General features: G+C 44.6%; 1 protein-coding gene across 5 annotated transcripts in view; it reads left to right on the forward strand.

Annotated features, from left to right (window-relative positions):
* Positions 1–14,062, forward strand: part of UST (uronyl 2-sulfotransferase) — a 314,759-nt gene that overhangs the window by 243,268 nt on the left and 57,429 nt on the right. For all 5 annotated transcript variants that reach the window (XM_078447445.2, XM_078447442.2, XM_078447444.2 and 2 more), the window contains 2 exons: positions 6,086–6,183; positions 8,121–8,278. In XM_078447445.2, the coding sequence (XP_078303571.1) occupies positions 6,086–6,183; positions 8,121–8,278 (256 nt within the window). The remainder of the gene's footprint in view (positions 1–6,085; positions 6,184–8,120; positions 8,279–14,062) is intronic.

A 14,062-nucleotide genomic window follows, 5' to 3' on the forward strand; every position in this document is an offset into this window, starting at 1 on the left:
ACTGAGGTGTCTTTGGTACCAGCCTTGGTCCTTTCCCCCCTCTGCCTTCCCTGAAGGTGAGACGTTTATATGGTAAATGCTGAGTGAAAGCCTTTTATAAATGCGTCAATTTTGGAATAAAAAAAGTTACCACTTTTTCTAGATCTTCAGATTACAACACTATTCTTAAAAGTTAGTTAATTTGAGGCACCAGGGCCATTAATATGGTTTCATGGACTGAGATTATATGGCTCAGCCCCAAGTTATGCACGTGGGGAAACTGAGGCTCAAGACAGCATAATCTATCTAAAGACACCCAACTTACTAATCGCCAGGCTGAGGCCGAAACCCAAATTTCCTTTACCTCATTTGGGCAGCTTTGCCTATGGCCTCTCAAGGTTTCTGCTGCTAAAAGCATCAGAAATTCTTTCTTCTAACCTCTGAGACCATACAGACAAAGCCAGTGTCATCGGCAAGGAACTATATAAGAACACCAAAAAGTCTTTTTTCAATTCAGTAGTTTTTAGACAAGGTGCTGCCTTATAAAAGAATAAATAAAAGATGAATTGTCTCTAAATTCACCCTTTGTGATAAGATTAACTCCACCTGGGATTTCAATCCTTCCACTCTTTCCAAAACTACAACCAGGAGAGGAAGCATTTAAGTCCTCTCTCTGCACAGAAATAAACAGGCAGCTTTCTGTCTCGGTTGGAAGCAGGCATGAGGCCTGCAGGAGCATGGCCGTACGGGGTGAGGAGAAGGAAGCAGGGCAGGGGAGCGTGGGTGGGCATGCCCAAGTGCGGCCCAAGAGCAAGCCCAAGTGCGGAGGGCACAAGTGGTAGTATAGGCAAGAGCCCCTGCAAGGGGGAGGGGAGAACCTCACTTTGGGACACCAAGTGGCACTCCGTCCAGATGGGAATCCCTCTGTGGGCATTGTTACAGAGTCCTTCTACATAGAGCGGATCTCTGGCCACCAGCAGGGCATGGTGGGAGCAGACCCGGCTGTGGGGACTTTTGGGGCTCTAGCCAACGGTGAGGAGGACGTGCTGTGCTGGACGGCCCCATAGGCCTGTCCCAGGGACCCCACCTACCCAATGTGGCTGGCAGTGAAGAGCCGGGATGGAAACGAGCCATGGTCAAGGCCACCTTCATTCCCTTGGCCTGAGTGACAAGCCTAGGTGCTAATACTCACCCTGCCAGCAACGGCTGCAAAACATGGGCCTGCTGTTGGGACCAGGGGACGAGGGAGAAAGAGATTCCAGGCAAAGGAAGATGGGTGAACAAAGGCGTGGAATTCGCTAATGGCATGGTGTTGGCGGCTCATGAAGAGTGACCTCTTCTCAAAATCATGAGAGGTTCTCTAAAGTACAGATTCCTAGCCCGATCCCAGACAAACCCATCGTGTTACACATGCTGCTGGTAGGGCCAGGGAATTAGCATTTTTACCAGGTGCCCTAACTGCGTTGTCAATAAGAGCCATTGAAAGTTTTTGAACAGGGGAGTGGCATGGATCAATGCACTCGGTTGCTGGGACAGCCCTGCGGAGAATGCGTGTGGGGGGAGGGCAGGGGAAGAGGAGATTCTAACTGGAGAGGCGCAGAACGGGGGCTGTAGGGTGTAATGGGTAGAAGAGTGCAGATTAGGAAACTGGTGCAGGGCTGGGCAATCGAGTGGATGCGGAGCTGGGTGTAGAGAGAGAGATCAGGAATAACTCTGGGGTCTGGATGTCGTGACTGGCCTTTCCTGTCAAAGGGGCCCTGTTGGCACTCAGAAGGTGAGTGTTGTTCATCACAATCCGTCCTGTGAAAGGTTACAGGAGGAAATCAATAAAAGATGGTTTCCCTGTAACACCACCGCCCCCCCCCCCCTCCACACACAAATCCCTAGATGGTATAAGCGTATGTTTTTTCAAATAGTACAGTTTAGAGTAAGTTTCACCAAAATTGGTCTAATTTTTTTTGGCAGTTTTGACCACAAAAAGGATTCTCGTAGTTATCAGGGATGTTCACTTATAATGTCTCATTTCCCTAATAATGTGAGAATATGAGCAGAGTAGGGACTTATGTTCAGACCCAATCTTAAAAGAGGGCAAGACGTGAGCAGAGGAGGGCGCTCTGGGAGCCCGTGGTATCTGCCAGCATCCAGGCACCGGATGAACAAATCAGGGCAAGTGCTGGCCCGCTTAGCTAACGTCATCACCATGATGACCATCTTAGAGCAAAGCTGTCAAGCTTCAATAAAGATGAAAGCTATTTAAAGCAACCTTATCCTGAAATAATTGTGTGTGTATACACATATATATGTATATATGTGTGTATATATACATATATATACATATATATGTGTATATATACATATATATACATATATGTATGTGTATATACATATATATACATATATGTATGTGTATATATACATACACACACACAACTCCTGTATAAAAGGGTGACCATAAAAAAGTAATAAAATAAAAATAAAAACAACTGTCAAACAACACAGGCTGGCAGAAGCCTGAACACCAACGATAACACCATTAACACGGGGAGAAACCCAATGGTCCTGGGGAGTCAGTCACACCTGTCGCAGGAAATTGTATGAGCAGCTGTGTTGACACTTGTCCCCTTCAGTTTCCCTGGACACCAAAGGCCACTCACGGAGGGTCTCAGGTCCAGGAAGAGTGGACTGTGTGAGTGGCCAGGAGCAGTTTCCTGAGGCCCCCTCGTCCTTGAGCTGCGGTGAAGTGTCCCTCATCACTGTGGCTAAGCCGCAGGCAGCTAAATGTGTGGGTCTTCACAGCTCATTTTCTGCTCTTTTTTGACCTTACACCTGAGTCATCTTTTATTTATGTCCTCCCATAGCATTTCCATAGGATGGTTGTGGTCAACACCATTCATCAACCTCTAATGGGCTCAAATGGAACTCTAAAATCCCCCGGGACATGCCTTGATCTAAGAAAAGAAAAATTGCTAACGGCACTTCTTAAACTAGGAATTTATGTCTTCCCATAAATTGACCTTGTAGGGTTATTTGTGGATTCCAATAGGGAAATGACCTTCACAGGCCCCTGCACCTCCTGAGCCCTCCCTGCTCCCGCCCCCACCAGCCGATGCTGACGTCCTCCGTCTGATCCTGTTAAGCTCCAGGCCAGGGTCACCGGGGACAGCATCCCGGCTGTGTGTCGAGGCTTTTTCCTTCTGCCATTTGTTCATCTATTTGCTGAGTATTTATTGCACGCCTGCTTTTTCCAGGCAGGGTGCTAAGTGCTGGAGACACGGTGAGCAGACAGTGCGTGCTCTCATGGACTTCCCACCTAAACAAATAATGACACAGGTCTCATTCAAAGGAAACTGTAAAGTGAGCTCTGGAGAAGCATGGATGCTGTGCACTCTCTGGGCGGCTTTGGCAGGCTCTGTCGCCCGCCCCTCCTATTAAGACGGGTCTCTGGGTGGCGGGCGGTGACAGTGTATGAGACACATCTCTCGACACCCCCTAAACCACCACCAACCTACTCAGCCCTTTGGCGTGAAGTCTCCACCTCTGATCATCCCTGCCCTGGCCAGGGATCTCCTGTGCTCTGCTCCGCACCCAGCTCCTGGCTCCCTCCTTCAGACAGCAGCCCAATTACTGGGTCCTTCTGACCTAAGGCTCGGGTCCCTGGGGGATGCCACCTGCCAGGGGTCCCCCGGACTGTAAGGGAGGAAGGGAGGTCAGAGCATCCTTAGGGCAAAGCCCACTCATCCTCCCACAAGCTTTGATTTGTTTTACAATGTGCAAATCTCCTTTTTCTGATGATAAAAGTAAAATACATATATTACAATAGAAGTGGCATTTATGTAAAATAATGTTTTACTTAAGATACTTTATATACAACATTTATATTGAAAATAACATTTCAGAAAAGGATAAAGTTCAAGTTCAACCAACGTATTCCCATCTTTTACATCTATTGCCAGAAAGAACCACTTTTAACAGTTTGGTACTTATTCGTCTAGATATGTTTGTGTTTATGTAAACATACGTGTTTATCTTCATATCGTCCTACACCTGCATATTGTCCTGTAATTGGCTTTTTTTCATGTGAAAATTCATCACAGACACTTTTCAGAACAGTACGTGTAGATTTCCCTTGTCCTTGCCAGCTGCCCCATATTTCACTGTAGGAATGCACCGTAACTTCTCAGGGAATCAATCCCCCATTAACGAACATTTAAATCCTGCCACATTTTGTTGTAATAATCTTGTAGCAATGACTATCCCTACATAGATGGTCCTCAACTTTAGATGGTTCAACTTACATTTTTTTCAACTTTAAGGATGGTGTAGAAGTGATCTGAATTCAGTAAACACTATACTTGGAATTTTGAATCTGGATCTCTTCCTGGACCAGGACCAGCCTGTCTCAGGATGCTGGACAGCAGTGAACAGCCACTGTCACCACCCCCACCCCCACCCCCCGACCCCGGACAGCCACGCGATCAGGAGGGCCCACAACCTGTGCACCTCCAACCATTCTGCACCCAACAGCCATTCGGTTTTTCACTTTCAGTACAGCAGTCAATAAATTACATGAGATATTCAGCACTTTATTATAAAATAAGCTTTGTGTTAGATGACTTTGCCCAGGCTAAGGTCAGTGTTCTGAGCACGTTTAAGGTAGGCGAGGCTAGGCTAACCTGGGATGTTCGGTAGGTTAGATGTAGTCAATGCATTTTAAACTTATTTTCAACTTCCAAAGGGCTGTTAGGATGTAATTGCATCACAAGTTGAGGAAGATCTGTATACCCCTGTGTCAAATTCTTCTTAGAAAGGTATTTTGGGTGTAACATCATGCATTTTTACTGGATTTGCATACACAATAAAGTACTCTTCATCACCCTTCACTTAACACGTGGCTGGATGGACTGATGAACTCCATTTGCTTCTAGTTTATTCCTCTCTGAGAGTTGTATACCCCTGCTTCCCACAGCAGACTCCAGTCCTCAGCTAAAGTGTTTGTGGCTGAATCTGTTTATTCCAGTTGTTACTGTAATGGTGCAATTTATTTAATTGGTATATAAACCAAAGAGGTATGGGGGGAAAGAAAGTGTTGTTAAAAAAAGAGTTTGTGGTACATTTTTCTGATTCCCAACTTGAACTAAAAAAAAAAAAAAAAATTAATATCTAATCACCTACCCCAGTCATATCAGAGACAGTGGCTTCAACTGACTCAAATTTCATTGACAGTGTGACCATGTTTCTGAATTACATCCACTCTTGATCTACCTTGCCAGTATTCTCTGGAAAAACATCCCGTAGCTGTTTGGTTTGGTTGTAAATTGGATTATTGTTTCTCCTTAGAAATACTTAAGAACCAGGCATGTCTTTTCTAGGGCAGCCAATGAATCTACCTTATAAAAGTTGACTTTTAGCCTTTCTGTTTACCCACCGACAGAGACATGATGTTCAACCTCACAAGAGAAATAGAAAATCTAGAAATCAGATGTTGCCTTCGAAAGTGAGAGAACGTATACAAACATCGTGTCACTCTCTAACCTAATATGACCTTAGAAATTATTTTACAGCCTCTCCAAAATCTAAAAATCCTTTATGTGACTCCTGTAGGTACTCAGTCATTATTTGATGGATGTACAGATACCCAGGGAAATACATTTCTGTAGGGCTGGCTCTACGGGGATCTCCAATTAAGTCAGAATGAATTAAGAAGGAAGCCACACTGCATTCACTCAACAAATGTTTATTAAGTGCCAACTGTATACCGGTTGACTGGTAACGTCTAAGTTACGGTAGGTAGTGGGTACCCTGGGTAATAGTTTGTCAAGATGCTCGTCATGTAGCTAAAGACTGCAGGCCACAGGGAAATGCAGAAATGCAATTTAGTCAACAGAGCAAGCAATCTTGGAAATGCTCAGACCGCATGCGCACCTGGCCAGTGGAACAGGAGGCAAAATGACAGCGAGAAAGATTTCTCATGAGATCTGTGAATTCTCTGTATCTCCCCACGGCTTGCCCGTGTGACCTGAAGTATCAACTTTACTCACCCTGTACGGCATTTGACAAAGCACTGCAGGGATTGCGAGACATCTCACTGCTGTGTTTTCTCTTCCAGGATATCAATGAGTGTATTCTTGAAAACTATCCTGAGTGTTCCAACCCCAGATTATTTTACATCATTCCATATTTTTGTGGACAGCATCCCAGATGCAGGTAAAGACTAAAACGGACAACGGCAGGAAAGCCACCCGGGGGCACTGCGTGGGGAATCTCTTGTATGCCTACTCCCTCGGCCTTCTGGAATTCAGTTTATGTTTACTATTAATCTCCAAAGATTGCATTGGAGACTCTGAATGTCCTATGTAGGAAGAAATGAACGGATCAGGGTCTGACAGAGGCCTTGGGACCCGCCCGTAAAGATGTGTAACTGAAATGCCAACCAGACCCTTTTTTTATTCTTAACTCATAGCTGTCCCTGCTCAGCCCATGAGATAGTAAAGACCAGCGGACATCACCCTACTGCTCCCCCATAGCGCCTGTATTTCATCGGCACCCGTCCTTGCCTACATGCCCTGTCTAATTGGGTCTGAAACACTGGGCACTCACACCCCAAAATCTGACAGTGTCTCTCTCAGGAGACACATCTTGTAGAAAAAGAGGAATGGGCTTCCTAGTCCTCAGCCCCTCAGCCTTCCTTGGATGCAAGACCTTCTTTAGAAAGTGACTCACTCAGATGGTAAGGCTCTCAGAGTGTGGTCTGCCCACCTCCTGCATCGGCGTCCCCAGGGCACTTGCTAGAAATCCCCACCTAATCACAGTGCCTGAGGTGGGGGCACAGATGATTCTGGTGAGCCTGCTCTCGCTGCAGTTTAAGTTCATTGTACCAGGCAAACGTGTAGCCTGGAGAAAAAAAATGATAGTAACAATGAATATGATCTTCACGTGATGGAAAATAAAGCCGAAGTGACATTTTCCTGCAAAGGGAACACTGACTAGAAGGTCAGTGTGTTCCTGAAAAGATCGAGAGAAGAAACTGTTTCTGAAGTACAACTCATCCATTGTACTTCTGGCCTGCTCAGTGATTACTGCTTAATTATTATGTGTGTTGTTGCTTTGCTGAGTTTCCTGTAACACGGGACTTTGTTTACGGTCTGAAATATGGAACTAGAAGCGTCAGCTTTCTGCTTTATCATAAACTTCCTGAGTTCAGGAGGCCTCCCCACTCCAATCCTCACCCCTGTATAAGTGCCTCCTGGTTCACGGTCAGTGCTTCAGACACTGGGAAGATTTGGGGCCAGATGACTCACTTTCTGTCACAGTGAAGATATTTATTCCAAGAAACATGATCCTAACTCCCTCAAGTGTTGTTTTTTTTTTTTTAATTATATATTTCCTAATCCTGGGGAGAGCATTCATGATGCCTTATCCTGGTACACAGACGATGATTTTCAAAACTCTTTCAAAATGTCCCCTTGTTCCCTCAATTATTTGAGCTGGGTTAGGTTTATTATTACAGTTTTTCAAAAGAGAATCCTGGCTTGCCCAAATTCCCTTGGATGGGAAATGCCAGCCATGCCTGGAGCCCAGCTCCCATGACTCCCATCCTTTCCCCCTCACAGAAATGCACTTGGCTCAGAGATCTGCCTTGCAGATGAGATGAGGCCATTTTCCTTCTGTAAAACAAAACAAAAAACATAAAAGCTTGTCTTTAAACTCTTTAAAAGAATAAGATGATTAGCGGGGATGACCTAAAACTGATTTTGATTTCTATAGAACTACTGTATCAGTAAGTTTCAGATTTCATATCTTCTAGCTTTATTGGTTTGGTCCTTCTATTAAAAAGCCATTCAGATCGCCCCTTTGATCAGTGTTTATAGGACCTAATTGTCTGTGTGTGTATTCTTCCCAAAAATATTTTGACCAGGGCCTCAGGGTTACACACAGGTAAACATGATAGCGGTAAGAGGTGGAAAAGCAAGTGGCAGCTGGAAGGCTCCCAGCGGCAGCCATATTAGGGCTGATCCTTAAGGAAGTGGGATTGGGGCTCAAACAAATGGTGGGGGATGGGTTGAAGAGATCCATTCTCAGCATGTTGTTCCTGCATTTCGAAAATGAATCTTTGATTTGAAATCATTTTTGTATCCACGAAGGGAGCCTGGTGAGTGGGCCCTTGAAAGAGCAAAACTGAACGTGAATGAAAACTTCCTGCTTGTGGGGATTCTTGAAGAGTTGGAAGATGTGCTGCTTTTACTGGAAAGATTTTTACCTCATTACTTCAAGGGTGTGCTCAGTATCTACAAAGACCCAGGTAATTCCTTCTGTAGCAAGCTCTTTGGTGTTTTGGGGGGTTACTCACCTTGAACAGGACTCGGGCAATAAAAGGAGCGGAACCTTCTCTCCTGTTAATGAAGAGAAGTTGCCCTGACCTTCAAAGGAAGCTTAGACACCTCCAGATATAGATGCCAAAACTGGGAGCTTCAGGTCCAGACCTAAACTTGCCATGTGTGAAAGGCCCGCTGGCTCCATTTCTCCCTTTGGAAAGTGAAGCTGGCAACATTTGCATTGACATTGGTCCAGGGCTGTTGCCAGAGTCCATTGATGGAAGTGGGTGTGAAGGAACCATCAGGTGATCCTGTATCTGGGCCCTACTTCCATCTGACAAAGCGCTCTGGCATATCCAATGCTGGCAATAGAATAGACACAGAAGCAAATTGAAAACGCAATTAACGATTTTATTCTAACGAATGGCGTGGTTTCCAAATAGAAGCGAGGAATGGAATGCAGCAGAGAACGAGTGCAGAGGGTGCCTGTGGTATCACTGTAAAGATAATTACTTTCAGAAACCCATCATTTATTTTTCTCATTATTATCGTATCCGGAGAGAACGGCAAACAACGTTGTTTCTCTCCCATTCTCCTTAATCTACTGCTGCCCTGCAAGCCTTGCATACTTATTCACTCCTCTGGTTGTTGTTTCATCATCCTGAAATGGGAGACAGCCTTCTGCTGTGTAGAAATGAGGTTCCCCAAACAGATGAAAGGTTCCCCAAACGCAGCCCTGGTGCCTCGCATTCACCACCAGCCAGGGACCTCGCACCCCACCTGCACCAGGAGCAGGTGCCGATGCCCATGTGAACTGGTCTTTGCCCAGAGGGGCCCTGTTACATCAGGTGGCCCCTGCCACCGCCAGGGGTTTGCAGGAGGAAGATAGCTGGCGGGTGGGTGCTGTCCTGGTCTCCGCTCTCTCCCTCCGAGGTAAATTCTGACGTGCACATGACCAGGAACCTTCACGCGAGCCCTGCAGGTCTCTCTCCTCAACAGGAAATGCAATCTGAAAGGCTGGAAGCATCATCGACCCTAGTCACTTTTTGAAAGTAGGCCTTCCTCTGCCCTTTCAACAGTGGGCAATTTAAAGAATTTGAAGAGCCATGCTGTGACCCATTTTTAGCTCTGTAAGATCACATAAACTCGGGTCTTTGTGCAAGGTGAGGTCTGACCCTAAGTTAGACTTTTTCGCAGAAAAAGTTTAGGTTATTCGTTACTTCCACTCTTTGGCTTTATCCGTTTGTGTAGCATGCGTGTGTGCATGAGTGCGTGTGTGCACGAATGCGTGTGTGCGCTTGTGTGTGTGATACGTAGTACGAGATAACAGGTGAACGAGGGGCGCCTGGGTGGCTCAGTCGGTTGAACATCTGACTCTTGGTTTTGGCTCAGGTCATGATCCCAGGCTCGAGGGATCAAGTCCTGCATTGGGCTCCACGCTGCGCATAGACCCTGCTTAGATATTCTCTCTCTCTCTCTCTCTCTCTCTCTCTCTCTCTCTCTGCCCCTCTCCCTCACTCATGCTCTCTCTCTCTAAAAAATAAAAAATCACAAAAATATTTTTTAAAAAACATGAACGAAACCCTGGAGACACAGAGTTGTCAAAAAAATGAACACACTCTCGTCCCAGCCTTTGAGAAGAGTTTCGGTCAGTCTACATCACACACGCCATCCGTCCTTGGATCTGGAACTAGTATCGTGGGCCCGATAAGTGAGGCATTTTATCTTTGTTCTTCTTAAATACAAATAAACCACAAATAAAAACCCCAGCCCCAAGAGCCCACTTATGTGCTGTTGTCAGAAGATATCCTCTTGACTTCTCAACTATAATCTCCATTTAGATGCGTGACTTCTCAGAAACTGGGCCTTTGTCCCATGATCCAGAAGCACGTTTAGAACCTATTTCTGAAAATTGAGTTACTATTAGCTCTTGTGACTTCCGCCGAAGTCTTTCGACCTTATAAAGATTATTATCCTTTTGAGTTAGGCCTAGGAGTATATTAAATAATCTGAGGCTTGCCGCCTTAGAGAGGGTAAGGGGGTTCCGATACTCCTGTGTGGTGGGATGAAAGGTTTCTATAAGGCCGGGACCGACACATGGCCGGTTCACACAGTCCAGCATATTAGTGGTTAAAATAGTGAAATATGCCTATACTGCCCTCAGTGCCCACACTTGGCCGCCCTGTCTGCCCTTGCCACGCCCCCTCATCCAACAGTGAGGTAACAAAAGAGGTAATTCACAGGCATAGAGCGAGTCTTCAGGACTCTGGCCCAGTGCTACACTCAGCAAGTGTTGTGAATTCAGGTCCTGAGTGGACCTGGTTGCCACATATTTTGAATACCACCCCAATGTGACGCTCTCAGCTGCCACACGACATGCATATAACAAACTGAACCCTTGAGTGATTGCTCAGAACTTTCCACCACGTTCTCTGGTCTCTCGGGCATCTTCTGGAGAGATTGTTGTGTGGTGACATTGGCAGCCAAGCAGCCCCGCAACTGCTGTGTCTCAGGGAGTCCCACATCCCCTGGGGCAGGGGACAGGAGATGAACATCCACTCCTGGCCAGCTTCTCACTATATTTTAGCCTCTGCAAAGACTAAGCACCTGCACTGTTTTCTTGTGCTCAGCGCATTGGTGTCACCCAGGTTAAAGGAAAGAGTGACCTCAAGTCACTTTAGCGATCTCATACCAGAGCTGCCTCATCAGCCCATTTTTAGTCTAAATTATCGGATTATGGCACACCAAAATCATTGCTCTTGCCCTTTTTAAAGAATTTTATAACTGAATAGCCTAGAGAACGGAAGGAAGAAACACTAAAATTGAAGACACTGCGAGATCTAGTGACCCTTGCATCATTGTAGATGAACTGACCATAGAACCCGAGTGAGATGCAGACCCTCCACTGGCCATTTTTCTTTGACGCTTGTCTTGTTATTTTTAAACTGTAGGTGTGTGCTGATTTTTAGTAATCCCCCTACAGCAATCCGAAAAATATTTAGACCAGTCTCATTACTGAAGAAAAAGCACTTATAGCAATGACCGTCTGGGGAGCTCGTAAAAATACTTAACGTCTGTTAGTCAAATGGGTTGTCACTTATTCAAGATAGGAATGATACCTCTTAATTCCTTCCAAATAGTACTGCTTGTTTGACTAGCCAACCATGTAGGGAAGTTCGTAACTTTCCTATGTAATAGCTCGACTGTTAGCCCCCACCTCGTGCATTTCTTGTAGGAGGGTATGCTGACAAGTGAATATGTCTCCTCCCCAAAATATTTGAGGAACTTAATTTTTAGAATTTTTTCTTTAAAAGTTATTTTTTATTAATGTCTGGGTTCCGCGGAGACCCCTTTAGCATATCTCAGAAGAAATGTATAATAATAAGTACTCAAGAGGAAAATAACAATGAGTTTTAGCACATGAATAACCAAGAGAATGTTTCTTGAATTTTCTAGAATTTTTCTTCAGATATTTCTGAAATTTCTAGAATTTTCTAGAATTTTTCTTCAGATATTTCTTGCCAGGCAGGGGGGCACTTGCGGATGTCCAGGGAAGTACCCTGAAGTTTACCACTGAGTAAACTCCACTCAACCTTGCTTTGAGTTAGAATTAGAGAGAACTGGGTCCCAAACAGATGTGTTGGGTAAGAACAGCCAAACTCACTTGTTCGACCTACACAGTCTGATTTCTTTTTTTATTGATTAATCTGGATTATATTTGCTCACTACTTAACCTCTTCAGAGTGAGAAACTGGAGCCAGCCTAGAGAAGTTGAGAAGTTGATCCATAGTCACCCACCAAAATGTGGAAGTAAAAGGCAGAACTCAACATGTTTCTGAGCCATGAGTATTAATGTGCTTATGGATACTTTTTCCCCTTAACTCTTAAAAACTGACATGCTGTGAGCCGCCAATATGTTTCTTAGTCATAATTTCTTTAGGAGCTCAAATCACAGTGGTGTTAGGAGCCAAAACAAATAAGCAAATTAATTAAAGGCAGAGAACATGTGAATATCTGTGATAGGAACAGCCCTTAAATGAATGTCCCTTGACTTGGCAAATGACCGAGCTGTTATGATTCAATAGCGCCACCTAGCATCCAGGCGTTGGAACTTCATGACCTAACATTAATCCCCATTATCTTTCTCCCGCTTGGAGGCTCGAAAGCTCCTGTGTCCAATTCTTTTCGCTCGTATTTTAAATACTTTCCGTTACTAGCATTACATTTGTATTCATTTTCAACTTTTTCCCATTACAAATGTAAACATTGGCGCCACAGTAGGGAATTTACTACACTTCTGTGGGTTGCCTTGAGACTCTGGCCACCAACCATTACAAAGGAAAAGTGTGTAATTCCAAACAAATGACTTACGTACTAACTCTGCAGAGTTCATTCATAAACTGAGCGCTTTAAAAAAAATACATATTTTTATGTAAGTATTTTTATAAGCGATGATAGAGTACAAATTTAAACATTTTTTTCAACTATGCATGAATGATAATCAGACCTCCTATTAGGAGTATAGTAATGTACTCTGAGTTCATTTGCATTGTTGTATTTAAAGCTGAGGACATCTACATAGAAGATAATAGCAAATATGTTGAAGAGAAAAGTTAATATGATGTGCTACAGGAAACATTCAAGTTTTCATCCATCTGTCAATAAAATGCCAGACTGGGTTTAAACAAATGCTAAGTGATTAAAGCCTGGCCTATGTATCATAAAGAACAGCCATTCTTTAAGGAAAGAACACTGAGTTGGGAGTTACAGGAGACTCAAATCCTCTTTCTGCCATGGTTCTACCCATATGACCCAGGGTAAGTGCAATTTTGGTGACTGATCTCTAAAGATTATTATTACGATACTAAAGCACAGTGTTTTAGGTGACATGTTCCACCTTTTGTTGGTTAGCACAATTACAGGGTACTTCACCCGCCCCCCCCCAAAAAAAAAACAGCAGTCCTTGGACAGTCCCCATTGCATTATTTCCAAGTTTAGTTACAGCAGCTATCGCCACGTAGAGGACATGACAGAATCCTAAATGGAGAGTTCTAGGTTCAGAATCTGCTGTTCCCTGTGGTTGGCGATATGGAGATGACCAACTCAAACTCTCTGGTCACAATGTCCATCCCTTTCTTTCTGTACCGTATGCATTTCTGTTGAGAAGATAGGATACCATGATGATTAGAGCACAGAATCTGGAGTAGACAGCCTGGTGGTAAAGCTGCTACTTCTCTGCTGTCACCACAGGAAGGTATAATCCCTCTGAGCCTCAGTCTCCCCATCTGTATAAAATGAAACAAACAAGGAGTGTCTGGGTGGCCCAGTCAGTCAAGCCTCGGATTTTTGATTTCGGCTCAGATCATGATCTCACGATTCGTGAGATGGGGTCCCGCGTCGGGCTCCATGCTGACAGCGTGAAGCCTGCTCGGGATCTTCTCTCTCCCTCTGTCCTTCTCTCTCCCCGCTTCCCCCACTTGCCCTCTCTCTCTCTCAAAATAAACTTAAAAAAAATAAGATGCATAAACAATACAATCCACTTCAGAATGCACATAAAGCCCTTCGCCCAGAGCTTCACATATGATAAGAGTTCAATAATTAGCTAATATTAGTGTGCAAACCACATCACAGGAGAGAAACAGGGCCCGTGTCTGTGAGAAACAGGACATCAGTCTGTCTTTGTAACTTCTACATGGAGAAAGAGAGAGAGAATCTATGATGAGCCTTGACCTATTTGGACAGTTACAGCTGGCCTGTAAAATTGTATGCCT

The sequence above is a fragment of the Panthera onca genome, chromosome B2 (assembly GCF_046562875.1).
Source record: "Panthera onca isolate mPanOnc1 chromosome B2, mPanOnc1 haplotype 2, whole genome shotgun sequence".
NCBI lineage: Eukaryota > Metazoa > Chordata > Mammalia > Carnivora > Felidae > Panthera > Panthera onca.